The sequence below is a fragment of the Labrus bergylta genome, chromosome 5 (assembly GCF_963930695.1).
Source record: "Labrus bergylta chromosome 5, fLabBer1.1, whole genome shotgun sequence".
In the NCBI taxonomy this organism is placed as follows: Eukaryota; Metazoa; Chordata; class Actinopteri; order Labriformes; family Labridae; genus Labrus; species Labrus bergylta.
The window spans coordinates 24,967,415-24,981,865 of record NC_089199.1 but is presented as its reverse complement, the minus strand read 5'-3'; the positions used below and the strand labels follow the sequence as shown (position 1 = coordinate 24,981,865).

At 47.3% G+C, this 14,451-nt stretch overlaps 1 protein-coding gene across 3 annotated transcripts in view; it reads left to right on the top strand.

Annotated features, from left to right (window-relative positions):
* The window catches only part of chd6 (chromodomain helicase DNA binding protein 6), a 70,795-nt gene that overhangs the window by 39,241 nt on the left and 17,103 nt on the right, over positions 1–14,451 (top strand). For all 3 annotated transcript variants that reach the window (XM_065955264.1, XM_065955262.1, XM_065955263.1), the window contains exons 17-31: positions 350–506; positions 704–914; positions 1,589–1,784; positions 2,128–2,292; positions 2,399–2,578; positions 3,223–3,333; positions 5,148–5,350; positions 6,026–6,106; positions 6,417–6,535; positions 7,713–7,872; positions 8,065–8,154; positions 9,192–9,295; positions 9,481–9,610; positions 10,741–10,819; positions 12,748–12,805. In XM_065955264.1, the coding sequence (XP_065811336.1) occupies positions 350–506; positions 704–914; positions 1,589–1,784; positions 2,128–2,292; positions 2,399–2,578; positions 3,223–3,333; positions 5,148–5,350; positions 6,026–6,106; positions 6,417–6,535; positions 7,713–7,872; positions 8,065–8,154; positions 9,192–9,295; positions 9,481–9,610; positions 10,741–10,819; positions 12,748–12,805 (2,044 nt within the window). The remainder of the gene's footprint in view (positions 1–349; positions 507–703; positions 915–1,588; positions 1,785–2,127; positions 2,293–2,398; positions 2,579–3,222; positions 3,334–5,147; positions 5,351–6,025; positions 6,107–6,416; positions 6,536–7,712; positions 7,873–8,064; positions 8,155–9,191; positions 9,296–9,480; positions 9,611–10,740; positions 10,820–12,747; positions 12,806–14,451) is intronic.

The following is a 14,451-nucleotide window of genomic DNA, read 5'->3' as shown; positions in this document are numbered from 1 at the left end:
TTGCAGTCGTACAATCAAAATATCAAACATGACAGAAGATCATCTGATTAATTGGGAGCAGCTGCATGGGACGGGATTGGCTGTTGTGACTCAGTGTACACTGTGTGAACAGTGCATGTCTTTCTCTCTCTGCGTAAAGCTGAGCTGAGGCAACTTAAACGCAGAATTCAAGGGTAGACTTTCACGTTCTGACCGCTTGTAGCGGAGTTCAAACATCAGCACTGTCGTCAGGTCAGACACACACACACAGAGAGTGGCAGGAGAAAAGACTTGTGTGAAGGAGAAACAAAGACAAAACATGTGCATAATTAAAACATAATCAAAGTTTCGACTTCTTTCTCCCGTGCAGGTGGAGCTGACGAACATCCAGAAAAAATATTACCGAGCCATCTTAGAGAAGAACTTCTCCTTCCTGTCGAAAGGAGCCAACCAGCACAACATGCCCAACCTCATCAACACCATGATGGAGCTCCGCAAGTGCTGCAACCACCCCTACCTGATCACAGGTACACACACACGCACTCGCACACACACACATGCATGCACACACACACACACACACACACACACACACACACACACACACACACACTAACTGCAGACAGTCTAAACAAAGAAGTTAAGATAACTGCAGCACACACTTTCTGTACTTGAGGACACTGAGGATGAGTTTTAATCCTCCTCGTTTCGTCTTGTCTCTCAGGAGCGGAAGAGAAGATTCTGGAGAGCTTCAGGAAGTGCCATAGTCCCGACGCTCTGGATTTCCAGCTGCAGGCGATGATCCAGGCGGCGGGGAAACTGGTGCTGATCGACAAGCTGCTGCCCAAACTGCTGGCGGGGGGACACAAAGTCCTCGTCTTCTCCCAGATGGTCCGCTGCCTGGATATCCTGGAGGACTACCTCATCCAGAGACGGTGAGGAGGCTGAATCATCACCTCCGGAGTGGATGATAGCAGGACTCTTAAGTGTTGAAATTTAATCATTTTAATTTGTTGTGACTTTTGGGTATTTCATCAACACTAAAACATGACGGAAAGCTGAATAACACAATTCTTGAGGCTAATCCTTATTTGTTTAGTAATGAGTCAGCCTCTCAGTGTTCTTTAGCATTTGTAGAGTCTGTTGGGGTACAAACTGTTATTACTTTAACCATTAACCAACAACATACGACACAACTATGCCACAGCTTGATGTCTGCTTTGCTTAAACAACAAACCAAAATTAAATCTTCCTTGGAAAAGAGAATTTTCTTCAGAAGAATCCCTTTAGGATTAAAAGATTACTGTGCATTAACAGTGCAATAAAGCTGTTTTTTGTTTTAGAGCCTCGCACGGGGCACCGTTATGTCAGGGTTTTATATAGTCAAATTTAGTTATAATATTCCCATTCAGAACGTTTTTAAAAAATGTTTTGGAATGTTGTTTGTGTATTGTCTTTTTGTCTCAAGAACGTGAGTGGGGAGAAAAAATAAAAATTAAAGTTTGTTGGAAATGGCAGGAAAGGAGGGCAAAGAGAGGAAAAGTGAAGCAACATTTGGCTTAAAGGATGCATTTATTACCTCTGACATTGATGTGCATGTTTCCTGCAGCTACACCTACGAGCGCATTGACGGCCGTGTGCGGGGGAACATGCGGCAGGCAGCCATCGACAGGTTCTGTAAGCCGGATTCGGACCGCTTTGTGTTCCTGCTGTGCACCAGAGCCGGAGGTTTGGGGATCAACCTGACGGCTGCAGACACCTGCATCATCTTCGACTCGGACTGGAACCCTCAGAACGACCTGCAGGTGAGCACGAAGCAAGTTTTTGAATACACAGACAGATGATGTTAATAGCCTGAGATGAGGATGAGAAGGGCGGTGCATGCTTTTACTCGATTTAATTTGAATTCCTCGTCTTTTGACCCCTGAATGATACAGCTTCCTAATCTTTTGGCTCATCACATGGTACATTAACTGATGAAACATTACGTAACAATCTGTTAGGAAGACTGAGCAACTTTTTGATCCAGTCGATGTTGGACTTGACCGCCAGCATTAAACCAAAACAAACCCAGCAGCTGGATAAATGAGATCTTTAAAACCCGAGATGAACTGCTGATTTATTTCCTGTATTTTCTGTCTTCCCCAGGCCCAGGCCCGCTGTCACCGGATTGGTCAGAGCAAAGCGGTGAAGGTGTACAGGCTGATCACCAGGAACTCGTATGAGAGGGAAATGTTCGACAAAGCCAGCTTGAAGCTCGGGCTGGACAAAGCCGTCTTGCAGGACATCAACCGCAAAGGAAGCCTCAACGGGGTCAGAGACCACTCCTTATGAGATACTCTCACATATGTGCACTTCTTCTAATCAGGAGTTATAAGAGTATAATCTTTAACCTGTGCTGTGATTGTGTTTGTTGCAGGTTCAGCAGCTGTCCAAGCTGGAGTTGGAGGATTTGTTGAAGAAAGGAGCGTACGGAGCTCTGATGGATGAGGAAGACGAGGGTTCCAAGTTCTGCGAGGAGGACATCGATCAGATCCTGCAGAGACGCACTCAGACCATCACCATCCAGTCTGAAGGGAAAGGCTCCACGTTTGCCAAGGTACGGTTCCTTAAACATTTAGAAAGAGATACAAAAGTATCCGGGCTGCAGGGTTGTGCAGTGGTTAGCGCTGTCCCCTCACAGCGAGGCGGTTCATGGTTTGAATCCCCGTCTAAGAGGAGTCTCTCTGTGTGGAGTTTACATGTTCTCCCCGTGCATGTGTGGGTTCTCTCCGGGTACTCCGGCTTCCTCCCACAGTCCAAAGACATGCTCGTTAGGTTAACTGCTGACTCTAAATTGTCCGTAGGTGTGAGTGTGGCTGGTTGTCTGTCTCCATATGTCAGCTCTGTGATTGGCTGATGACAGTCCAGGGTGTAACCCCGCCCCTCGTCCTATGACAGCTGGGATCGGCTCCAGCCTGCCCGCAACCCTGAACTGGAAAAGTGGTGAAGATAATGGATGAATGGACATAAAGTATCTGTCCACGAGCCCTTGTCGGTAACAACTTGTCTCTGGACGCCGGTTTCCCTCGGTCACCCAGTTCCCACGGAGTTGTCGCCCACAGGCTTCCCTGCTGTTGACCGAGTTTTGAATTAGGCGGCATGAGTGTGATTAACCAATAGGATGCTTTGAATAAAATCAGCTGGCCATCAGCTGTTCTCCGTGGCCTAACTAACTGTGTCTCTCTGCTCTTCTCTCTTCAGGCCAGTTTTGTCTCCTCTGGGAACAGAACGGACATTTCTCTGGACGACCCCAACTTCTGGCAGAAGTGGGCGAAGATCGCGGAGGTGGAGATCGACTCCAAATCTGAGAAGGTAGGAAGAAATGTAGAAAGATGAGATTTAAGAAAGGAAGCAGGAGAGGAGGGAAGGAACAAGTCTTAAAAGACGAGAGAGACACGATAGTGAGGTGAAACCTGAACCAGAGAGCAGGATGTGGTCTCCCTGCTCAGGTAAGAAGAAGGTAAGAGGAGGAGAACGAGAGCGACATATGGACAGGAAAGGAAAAAGGATCCAAGCTGAGTTAGCAGACGGAAAGATGAAGGAAGGAAGGGAGTTAAAACGAGCTCAGAACGTGGAAACAGAGAAAACAAGGGCAGCGAGGAAAGGAGGGTAAAACTGAGGATGAGGGAAACATCTCGTTCTGCCCTTTACCCTCTCTTTTACAGTTTTCATCACTTTTTCTGGAAGACTTTCTCTTTGTCTTTTGTTAGTCATTTTGCATGTATCCCTGTTTCCCGCCTTCTGAGGCCGAGTCCACACGGAGGCGGGTATGTTTTTTAAATCAAGGTTTTTCATCCTCTGTTGAAAAGGAGAATCCCATCCACACGCGCGTAATTCTCAAAAACATCTTGGTCCACATGAAAACACAAAATAACACTGTTCTGGCTGTCATGAGAACGCCAAGTCAACAACTTTTGTGCCAACTCTTCCTGTGTCCATGACATGAGAGCATTTGCTCACCTATTTTCAAAGTAGTCCGACTGGGTCTCGTCCAAACCGCTGACGTTGGGGGCAGGGTTTATGTGGTGGGAGTGTTGTCTGAATCAGTAGTGACCTCCTGTCGTCCAATCAGGCGTCTCTGCTCGTCAACATAGTGGGAGAGTAACTGTGTGTGTGAGCATGTAAAAAGTCCAGTTAGCAATGTTAGCACCAGCGCTAGTTTGGTTACGTCTGCCATCGCCCTAATCTCATGTAAACTGAAGTGACAGTGTCGCACGATGACATCACACGGAGGAGAAACTGGCGAAAAACCAAACGTTACACGAACCCCGTCTACACAGAAACATCTTGAACGCAGTGGAGATTCTAGAGTCTGTTGGGGTCCTCCAACCAGTGTCCATCCCCATCATGTCTGCCAGAGGACTCCTCATCCTCTTCTTTCTCTCCCGTAAACGGATCATTCCTCTTCATTGTTCTTTGTTGTTTTCATTGATGAACTTTGGTTTTCACAGCGATAATGCTGCAACGCTCAGCAGGGCGAGGAGAGTGAGTGCTGTCAGACCGGGCTCCTTAGGGAGGTTTCCTACTGTCATCTCAAAATGTGCACATTGCTTTGGTTTAAGTTTGTGAGCCCTCGGAGGCACCAAGCAGTCGCCTGCCTTGCCTGTTGACGAGCAGCGCATCTTTTCTTTTCATATTTCTTCTTCCTTACTCTCTCTCTTTCCTGCTTCCTGTCATTTTTTTTTACGCTTCCCTTTTCCCTCGTTCTCGTCTCCCACTTTCCTTTCTCTCCTTCCCCGCTTGGAGCAGATGGAGCGCCTTAATGAATGAAGCAGATTGCACACCGATCGCGGCTGCTGTCGTGTGTGTGTGTGTGTGTGTGTGTGTGTGTGTGTGTGTGTGTGTGTGTGTGTGTGTGTGTGTGTGTGTGTGTGTGTGTGTGTGTGTGTGTGTGTGTGTGTGTGTGTGTGTGTGTGTGTGTGTGTGTGTGTGTGTGTGTGTGTGTGTGTGTGTGTGTGTGTGTGTGTGTGTGTGTGTGTGTGTGTGTGTGTGTGTGTGTGTGTGTGTGTGTGTGTGTGTGTGCCATGCCTCGTGCCTTTAATCCTCAATCATCGACTCCCTCTGTGCACAGACGTGTTTCTCTGCTATCTCACCTGCTTCTTCTGTTCTCCTCCTCTCTGCTTCAGGAGTCTCTGGTGATCGACACGCCCCGGGTCAGGAAGCAGACTCGTCACTACAACTCGTTCGAGGACGACGAGCTGATGGAGTTCTCGGAGCTGGACAGCGACTCGGAGGAACGGCCGTGTCGGACTCGGCGGCTTGGCGAGCGCAGCAGGCGGTACCTCCGAGCCGAGTGCTTCAGGGTGGAAAAGAACCTGCTGATCTTTGGGTACTTAACACATTCTTCTTCTTCTTCTCTGGCTGGGATGTACACCCCTGACCCCCTAAAAATGTTCAGTTATATGTGCAGAAAGTAACTGAAAAATATTTTATTTTTCTATCTAACGTGAAGAACATTTCCTTAGAAGCAGACATTAAAAGAGATTGTTTTGGCCTAATAATACTCCCCTCTGCTCGCTGCTTGACAGTTGTTTTTCCTTGGACGGCCGAGTAACAAGTTAATAAACACATCATAAGAAACTCTCAGTCGTTTCTAAATAGTAGAAAACGTATATCCTCGATGTCTTGCAGCTTGAATCTTAAAGGAGCAGTATGTAACTCTGACCCCTAGTGTTTTAAACGGGTACTGCAGTCTAAATTCAAAACATTGTAGAGAGCTGTCTCCCCCCGCCCCCTCCTCTCTAGAGTCGATGCTCACGCAAGTTGCCATGAGGTGGACACTGAAGCTTCAGTGTTTCGCCAGCTCACTTTATCATTTCACTCACTACACATCTCACTGACTGGACCTTAAAATGTATGTCTGCATGTTTGTACTGACAGCTGAGGAGTGCGGTGACCGACGGCTGAGCAAACTTCTTTTTGTTATTAGATTCTTATAATCAGGTGTTTCAGCTGTCAGTTCTGTGCCTATATTTCCTGTTCATATCTCTCTGTGTCCGTCCAGGTGGGGTCGGTGGAAGGACATCCTGAACCACGGCCGCTTTAAATGGCACCTTGCAGAGAGAGACATGGAGGCGATCTGTAGGTAAGAAAAACGAGATTCACATCATTAACTTTGTGATTAATGAATCACAAATCTGGAAACTTAAGAAACAGCGACAGGAATATCATTATAAAAAACAGGATGTCACTTCAGTAGATGTGTTCAATGGTTGACAAAGACTTTAGAAATTAGTCAACCAAACTCCATTCAATAAACAAGCATTTTTAAAGTTGATTGCGTCTCATCCTGCAGACGGACTGGACTAATCATTTTGGTCCAGCCGTGCATGAGGTCAGTGTGAAAAGCAGAATGTTAATGATTTGTTGTTGTTGTTGTTGTTGTTGTTGTTTAGGGCTCTGCTGGTTTATTGTCTGAAACACTACAAAGGAGACGACAAGATCAAGAGCTTCATCTGGGATCTGATCACACCCACCAAAGAGGGCCAGGACCAGGCGCTGCTCAACCACTCGGGTTAGACTTTCACACGTAACCTGCACTACAATTACAACCCATTATTCCATCCATTCTCAGCGGCTTATCAGAGGTCGGGTCGTGGTGGCAGCAGATGAAGATAAGTCAACCCAGACTTCCATCTCAGCAGCAACATTTCCTCAGGGGAGGGGATCTCAGGCGAGACAGGATATATAATCCCCGCAGCATGATCTGGGTCTACCCCGGGGTCTCCTCCAAGTTAGGCGTGCCCTGAAAAGGCGTCCAGGTGGATCCGAATCAGATTGGCAAGCGTGATCCGCCATCGGAGGGCCCCCGCCTGCCGGTCTCGTGTCCGGTGTTCGGGTGGACGGTTTCTCCGGCTTGCGGATTCGCCTCTATGGCCGGGAGGGCTCAGTGCGGAAAAGCGAAAAACTTGTGTTTCCCTCAACAGGCTCCTGCTGTGAAGGAGTAGCGGCTCTACTCCGAGCTCCCCCTGAATGTCTGAGCTCCTCCCCCCCTCTCTAAGTCTGAGCCCAGACTCCCTCCAGAGGAAACTCATTTCAGACACTTGTATCCCCGATCTTCTTCGTTAAGTCACTATCCAAAGATCGTGACCACAGGTGAGGGTTAGAACGACAATCGAGCGGTAAATCGAGAGCTTTGCCTTCAGTCTCTGCTCCCTCTTCACCACGACGGATCAGTACAACGCCCGCATTACAGCCGACGCTGAGCCAATCCGCCTGTCGATCTCACGCTTCATCTTACCCTCACTGTAAACCTCAAGAACCCCGAAAACTGCTGGAGGTCGCAGCACGAGCACTTCAGTCAGCATTGACGCTTTAGTCGTCTACAGAGGGAGAGATGCGCTCCTGTTCTACGCAGTCCTCCTGTGCATACATTACCCACAATGCAACTGAACAGATATCAACGGTTTTTCTCATAGCAGCTGATTAAGTCTTGTACTGCTGACCTGCAGGCTTCGCCGTTTGTAAGACGTCCTATTTAACGCTAAAACGTTTCAGACTCGTCGTTTTCTGACCCGACCAGGGCGATGGCGTGGGTGCTGGAAGTTGTAACGTTTTATGAAATGAAAAGCCTCCCTTTCAGCTTTTTGGCACATCACTTTGAGTTCATAAGATTCCTAGAAACTGATTACCTTAGCGGGTTGGCCATCATGACGAAGTCGTTAACCACGTCTCTCCATCTCTCCCGTCAGGTCTGTCGGCGCCGGTCCCTCGTGGCCGTAAGGGGAAGAAGCTGAAGAACCAGCAGAATGTTCCCGAGCTGAAGAACGCCGACTGGCTGGTCCACTGTAACCCGGAGGTCGTTCTGCAGGACGAGAGCTACAAGAAACACCTGAAACAACACTGCAACAAGTCAGTTTCCTCCTTACTCAGCGTGTTTCCTTTAAAAGCTTAATATGCGATTTTTCACACTTACATGTAAAGCCTTTAACAGGACCGAGCCGGACGTTAAAACGCAGAAATAAAACAGTCGCTGAACAGGGTCAGGACGTGGCCTCTCACTGCGCCTCGTCATGAATCTTACGATCCTCCTTCTCTCCTCAGGGTGCTGCTGAGGGTCAGGATGCTGTACTACCTGAAGGTGGAGGTTTTAGGTGAAGCTGCTAATCAGTCTATGGAGGGAGTTCCTGCCAGGTATGGGACAGCGACTTCATGCAGTTTCTTCTCTTGATGATTGATTGATGATTTAGCCCTAATAATTAAACCAAAAATGTCTAAGTGAGGCGTAGCTCCTCATTGGCTAGATAGGGGACAAAAAAAACACTTTAAAGGGATACTTCACCTGTTGAAACATGAATCTGTATTGACATTGGGTCATATATGTAGTAGAAATGTGAAATAAATTTGAAGTTGGTGACTTCTTGGCCGAGAAAAGGCAGAAAGTGTCTTTTTGGCTCATGTGGATGAAAGACACCAAATCCCAGAATGCACAGCACCGCAGCCGTCTCGCCGCTATATTTATATTTTTTCGCCATTATCAGCTTTCTCCATAGAGCCTGTTAGCATAGCTTGCAAGCAATTCGGTGGACGTTAAGTTTGGATTCTGGGAGTGAGTTCCCACCCACTGATCTGTGATTGGTCTGTAGCTTCAGTAGTCGAAAATATGAGGAACTAGCGTTGTAGTTTCACCCCGCTAACGGCAACAGCTTCCAATGACCCAAAATGAAGATTTTTGCATCACTGTGGAAGCTCCTTTTCAGACTCAGAAATACAAAGATTTCCCATCTCAGGGGAAAATGAGGGCGGGATGCACGACCATTCAAAAATACTACCAGGTTTCTAATGATACAAAGCTTAATGCAAATGGGTGAAGTATCCTTTTAAAGGTAAAAAAAAAAAACGTACTGACTGTAAAATCAAATCTAATAAAGGAAGACACATGATGAGACTTTTAATAGTAACGACATCTCGTGGTTAACTTCTGACCAGAGAGGTCAAAGGTTACACAACTCAAAGATCATTTCAGGCTCATGAGGCTCCAAAGGAGCAGAGTCAGATAAATGTTGTGACTTCTTGATTGATTGGATGCTTTTGTCTTCCTGTTGGATTAAACTGAAAATCTAGCGATTGAAATAAAGATGCCTGCAGGTCTGTAGTGGACTGGCTGGATGTTTGTCTGCTAGTGACTTCAGAGTCCTGACTCCACCCTTTGTGTGTGTGTGTGTTGACAGTAAACTGGAGGTGTCACTCCCCGACATCGACTACATCGAGATCCCGGCGTCGTGGTGGGACGCAGACGCCGACAAGTCTCTACTGATCGGAGTCCACAAACACGGTGAGAGCTGCTGGAGACAAACAGCTTCACGCTTTACTGACGGGATGAAAACATTAATGATATGAAATGATTTGACTCGCCGCGGTGGAGAGTCGTAATTTAAATGCATCTGTTTTTTATGTGTATATGAAGTGCGTTATAGCCACCAGTTTTAATTGTGTGTGTGTGTGTGTGTCCTCGTACAGGTTACGAGCGCTACAACGCCATGCGAGCCGATGCAGACCTGTGTTTCCTGGAGAGAGTGGGGATGCCCGACGTCACCGCTCTGTCTGCTGAACAGGGAGGAGGGGAGGGGGCTGCAGACCTTGCAGACAGGTAGAGTGAACGCCAACACCTGCACACACACACACACACACACACACACACACACACACACACACACACACACACACACACACACACACACACACACACGCACCCACAACACAAACAGACCGCCATTTCAATCCGTGATATTTACGCCCCTGTGACGTTTCTCCTTCCATCTGAATGTTGTGGAGACTTAATGGGGGGCATGACCCCCCCCTCTGTACCGTCTTCTGAGGTGAGCAGAGGTGTTACAGAGGAGAGACAGGATCAGCTGATCCAGCGGGGGAGCGTTGTGTGTGTGTGTGCATGTCTGGCTGTGTTGTTTATGTGGAGCTCCCGCTGTGCCGTGCTCTCTCGTGTTTTTAATTGTCGCAGTAAAACTCCTCTGCCAGGATGGAAACGCTGCTCAAGTGTTCACCCTCTACATCCAGCATGCAACATTCAGGCGTCAGGTGCTCACTTCCATCTTTGATTTCTTCTTCTCTTCTCTGAAACATCGTTGCAGCTGCAGGTGTCGTTTCTGCAAAGTGTTTAAATTTTGCCGTAACCTTCTGCCGAGCTCTGAGCAGCTGGACGCTCATTCCCTCACAAGAGCTGCGAATTGAAACCACACAGGTCACTTTCTTTGCTTTAACAAGTGCTGCAAGAAGAACCTGTATGATATTTAAAAATCCAGAAAGGAAGAATTGACCGAGAGCCCGAGGGAAGCGGTGTGTGAAACGGGTTTCCTGGCTGCTGCGGAGCGATGAAGATGAGCTCTCAGGATGCTTTGATCGTCCTCCTGGAGGAAATTGAAGCCGTCACTCGTTTTGTCACTGGTTCGACCTGGAGCTGTTCCCAGCTGAGCGTGCAGACTGCATGTGAGTGTGACCTCTGCTTGATACGCAGAAGAAGAAAACTTTAGGGGATGAGTCTGTGCTCACAGACAGACAGCTCTTTAGAGATGTTGCGGAAACTTCACCAAAGATATCACCGCTCTGCGCAGATCGTGTGGAAGACAAAGTCGGTGTTTCTGAAGCTTTAAAGTTTTTACATTTAGACTCAAAGTCTTCTAAAAGAATTGCCAGTCCGGTTTGTTTAGAGCTCTTACAACTCGGTGCCCGGTTTACTTCCCTCCCTTTTGTTTCTCTTTCCAGTGTTTGCAAACCGGAGGAGACGAAGGACGAAGCAGAGAGCAAAGCTGACGGAGGGGAGGACCGAGACGAGAGCAGCAAGGTGAGGTCACATCCTGAGGTCACATCCTGAGGTCACATCCTGAGGTCACATCCTGAGGTCACATCCTGAGGTCACATCCTGAGGTCACATACTGAGGTCACATACTGAGGTCACATACTGAGGTCTCACATACTGAGGTCACATAATGAGGTCACATCCTGAGGTCACATCCTGAGTTCATATCCTGAGGTCACATACTGAGGTCACATCCTGAGATCACATACTGAGGTTACATCCTGAGGTCACATACTGAGGTTACATCCTGAGGTCACATACTGAGGTCACATCCTGAGGTCACATCCTGAGGTCACATCCAGAGGTCTCACATACTGAGGTCACATCCTGAGGTCACATCCTGAGTTCATATCCTGAGGTCACATCCTGAGGTCACATCCTGAGGTCACATCCTGAGGTCACATCCTCAGGTCACATCCTGAGTTCATATCCTGAGGTCACATCCTGAGGTCACATCCTGAGGTCACATCCTGAGGTCACATCCTGAGTTCACATCCTGAGGTCACATCCTGAGGTCACATCCTGAGGTCACATCCTGAGTTCATATCCTGAGGTCTCATCCTGAGGTCACATACTGAGGTCACATCCTGAGGTCACATCCTGAGTTCATATCCTGAGGTCACATCCTGAGTGCACATACTGAGGTCACATCCTGAGGTCACATCCTGAGGTCACATCCTGAGTTCATATCCTGAGGTCACATCCTGAGTGCACATACTGAGGTCACATCCTAAGGTCACATCCTGTGGTCACATCCTGAGGTCACATACTGAGTGCACATACTGAGGTCACATCCTGAGTCACATCCGGACCTCGATGGACCCGTTCTTGACAGCCTTGCTGCGATCTCTTTGGATTAAGAGCCTCATTTAGTGAATCATTCCTTTGGGAAGTCTTTCTTTAGTATCAGATCCTTTTCATGGATCTGTGAGGCTCTGAAGTCCCATAAAAACTCGACTGTAGAGTCAATGATGCATTTTAAAACAACAACAAACAAGTGATCAGAAAGTTCATCTCTGAACTCTTTTTAGCGGCTTCTTTTATTCGTTTTTGATCGAGACGTTTGCTTTTGTTTTAGATTTCTGATGTTTTCTGACAAACTGGCAAAACGTGTCTCCGTTTTTTAAGGCTGGAGTGTAGCGTTCCATTTATCTCAGATCTGATGTCAGAGCTGAGAATGACATCACACCCGAGTTTACATTACAGTTACGAGTTGGTATCAAGTCAAAAGCAGCATGGAAAGAGTACCTTTTTTATGTTGTAAGCTAACACCAGACAAACACAACACACTGCATGACACCAAAGCAACGTGACGACACGTCCACAGAGAGAACTTGACGGTTGACACAAAAACAAGACTCGGGGTTCGATGACTCAGAGAGAAAAGCTCAGAAACGTTCTCATCTCTGCTGCTGCACAACACACTTTTCTAGCGGTTTTTGGGGCGCACTTAAAATGCAACTTTTCAGCTCAAGACGTAGAGTCTCAGCGCTCGTCAATGTCACTTTCAGACGAAGCAGCCAATCAAATCAAGTAGGAGGCTTTACCTCCTCTTCGTCTCCGAGCAAAGCAACAACGAGAGCTCTACATTTGCTCGATCCATTTTCTCCCACTTATTTTATTTGGTCGCCCATATGCACACAGCCTCGCTCCACAGGTGGACAAGTGTCACTTTTCAGAGCAAATACTAAGAAAGAAAGAAAACACTGAGATTCATCCTCATCAAGGAGTTCAACATATTAAGTTTCAGTGTGTTCTCTGCTTTGCTTCATCCCCTTCAGTGCTCTTTTGTTTTTTGCACCCGATGTTTTACAAACTTAAACTTGTGCACGTTGAAGCTGCAGAAATGAAGTTTAATTTGTGGTGTTCATGCAGACGTCTTCTCTTTAATGTTTGTGTGTTTCATCCTGCAGGGAGAGGAAACCTGCTCGAGCACGGACACTTCAGACAAACCGGACAGCACAGGACCAGGTGAGACATGCTGCTTCAAGAGAGGCACACAACGGGCTGGCTGTGTAGGGGGCGGGGCTTATCAGGGCTGTCAGAGAGAGTGGTTACAGCAGTGTGGGTACTGTGTAGGGGTCGTCGGAGGCTTTTTAGCCGAGTCAGCATGTAGAATCAACCAGTCAGGGAGAGAAATCATGTGACTCTGCACTTTCTCACCTCATGGCCATGTGGACGGAGGGTGTTGAGGATCAGTTGATTCATGAGACACCGTCTCCAAACGACATGACAAAGAAACTTCATTACAGTCGTTTGACCAAGACAGCACACTGGTGTCAAAATAAAGGCCAGCTGGGTATTTGAAAAACCTGCTATTTGTAAATCCTGCTGGGTCCTGGGTCTTCCAGTTTTTCCGATTTGTGTGAAAAATATCAGACTGCCGCCACCCGCAGATGACTCATCTGTTTTGATTTGAAGAAGGATAAGAGTTATTCACAATGAGGCGTGTAGCTGACCTGATTGACAGGTGGGCGCGATGTAACGGTTTTTCAGGAGTCTTAAAACCCGCCTCAGCTCCAGCTCTCAGCCTGTCGTTAGGTTGACTGAAAGTTAGACTGAGACAGCATTTCCAGCATGGAGACCGCCATCGATGGGACTCCAGCGCCCCCTGCAGGAACAGACGAGGGTCGTCACTCAGGCTTTGTTACAGTCTGTGAGAGAAACTCGTCGCAGCTTGTTCTTTGTTGTCAGCTTGGTGTAAACGTGCTTATATAAAGATATCAGTTATCTGTTATTATCAATAAATCTAACTCAGTAAACAGTCAGATATTCAGATATTCTCGTTAAAGATCCACATCATCATCGCTCGTATTTAAGGTCGGGACATTAGCAGCTCTCTGAGGTGCTTTAAGCTTTCTTTTCCAGTAATAAAGTAATAAGTATTCATGTTCTTTATTCCTATAATGAGTCAGACCTTCAGACAATCAGACATAACTCCCTCCTCTTTGCTCTGAGAGCTTCCCCTCCCCCGACGCCTCGCATTCAAACGGCTCTGGCCTTCATCCGAGGTCGCCGCCCCTGCAGAGCGCCGTGAGCCGATGTGTGAAATGAGCTTGGATAGTTTGAACGTCTCTCTCCGTCTCTGTGGGAACATTTAATGGTCATGTGATGGTTGTAAAGCGCTCTGGAGAGGTGTGGAGACATCTTCCACAATTTTAGAACCTCGTCATCGAGCCTTTTTCCTTTTTTTTTTATATTCGCAACATGCAGATACTTTAAGAACATTTAGAGTTTGCTTTTCTAAAGACAGGCTGTTTATGGCGCCGTGTCCACCTGATGTTTTCTTCTGAGTGACGGCTTCTTTTTGCATATGTGACAAATGAGGAGCGAGCGTTTGCAGCAGCAGGCGGACACTCTCTTTCTGCCGCTCTTCCGGTTTAAAATCTTTCAGTAGGGCGCTGTTGACGTCATCGCGTTAAACTGTCAGATATTTCCTGTATTTAAGTGTACCTTCATCCTCCTCGCTCCGCGTCTGATCGGTGGCGTGACAGCGAGAAAGTCTTGTTATTGTGAGGTCAGGTGTAACTCGGGTGATTCTTGGTACCCGTGTTTAAAAATCGACCTTAACGGTGACCTTGTAGGGGCAGCTTCACTCACCTGTCCTTCCTCCGCAG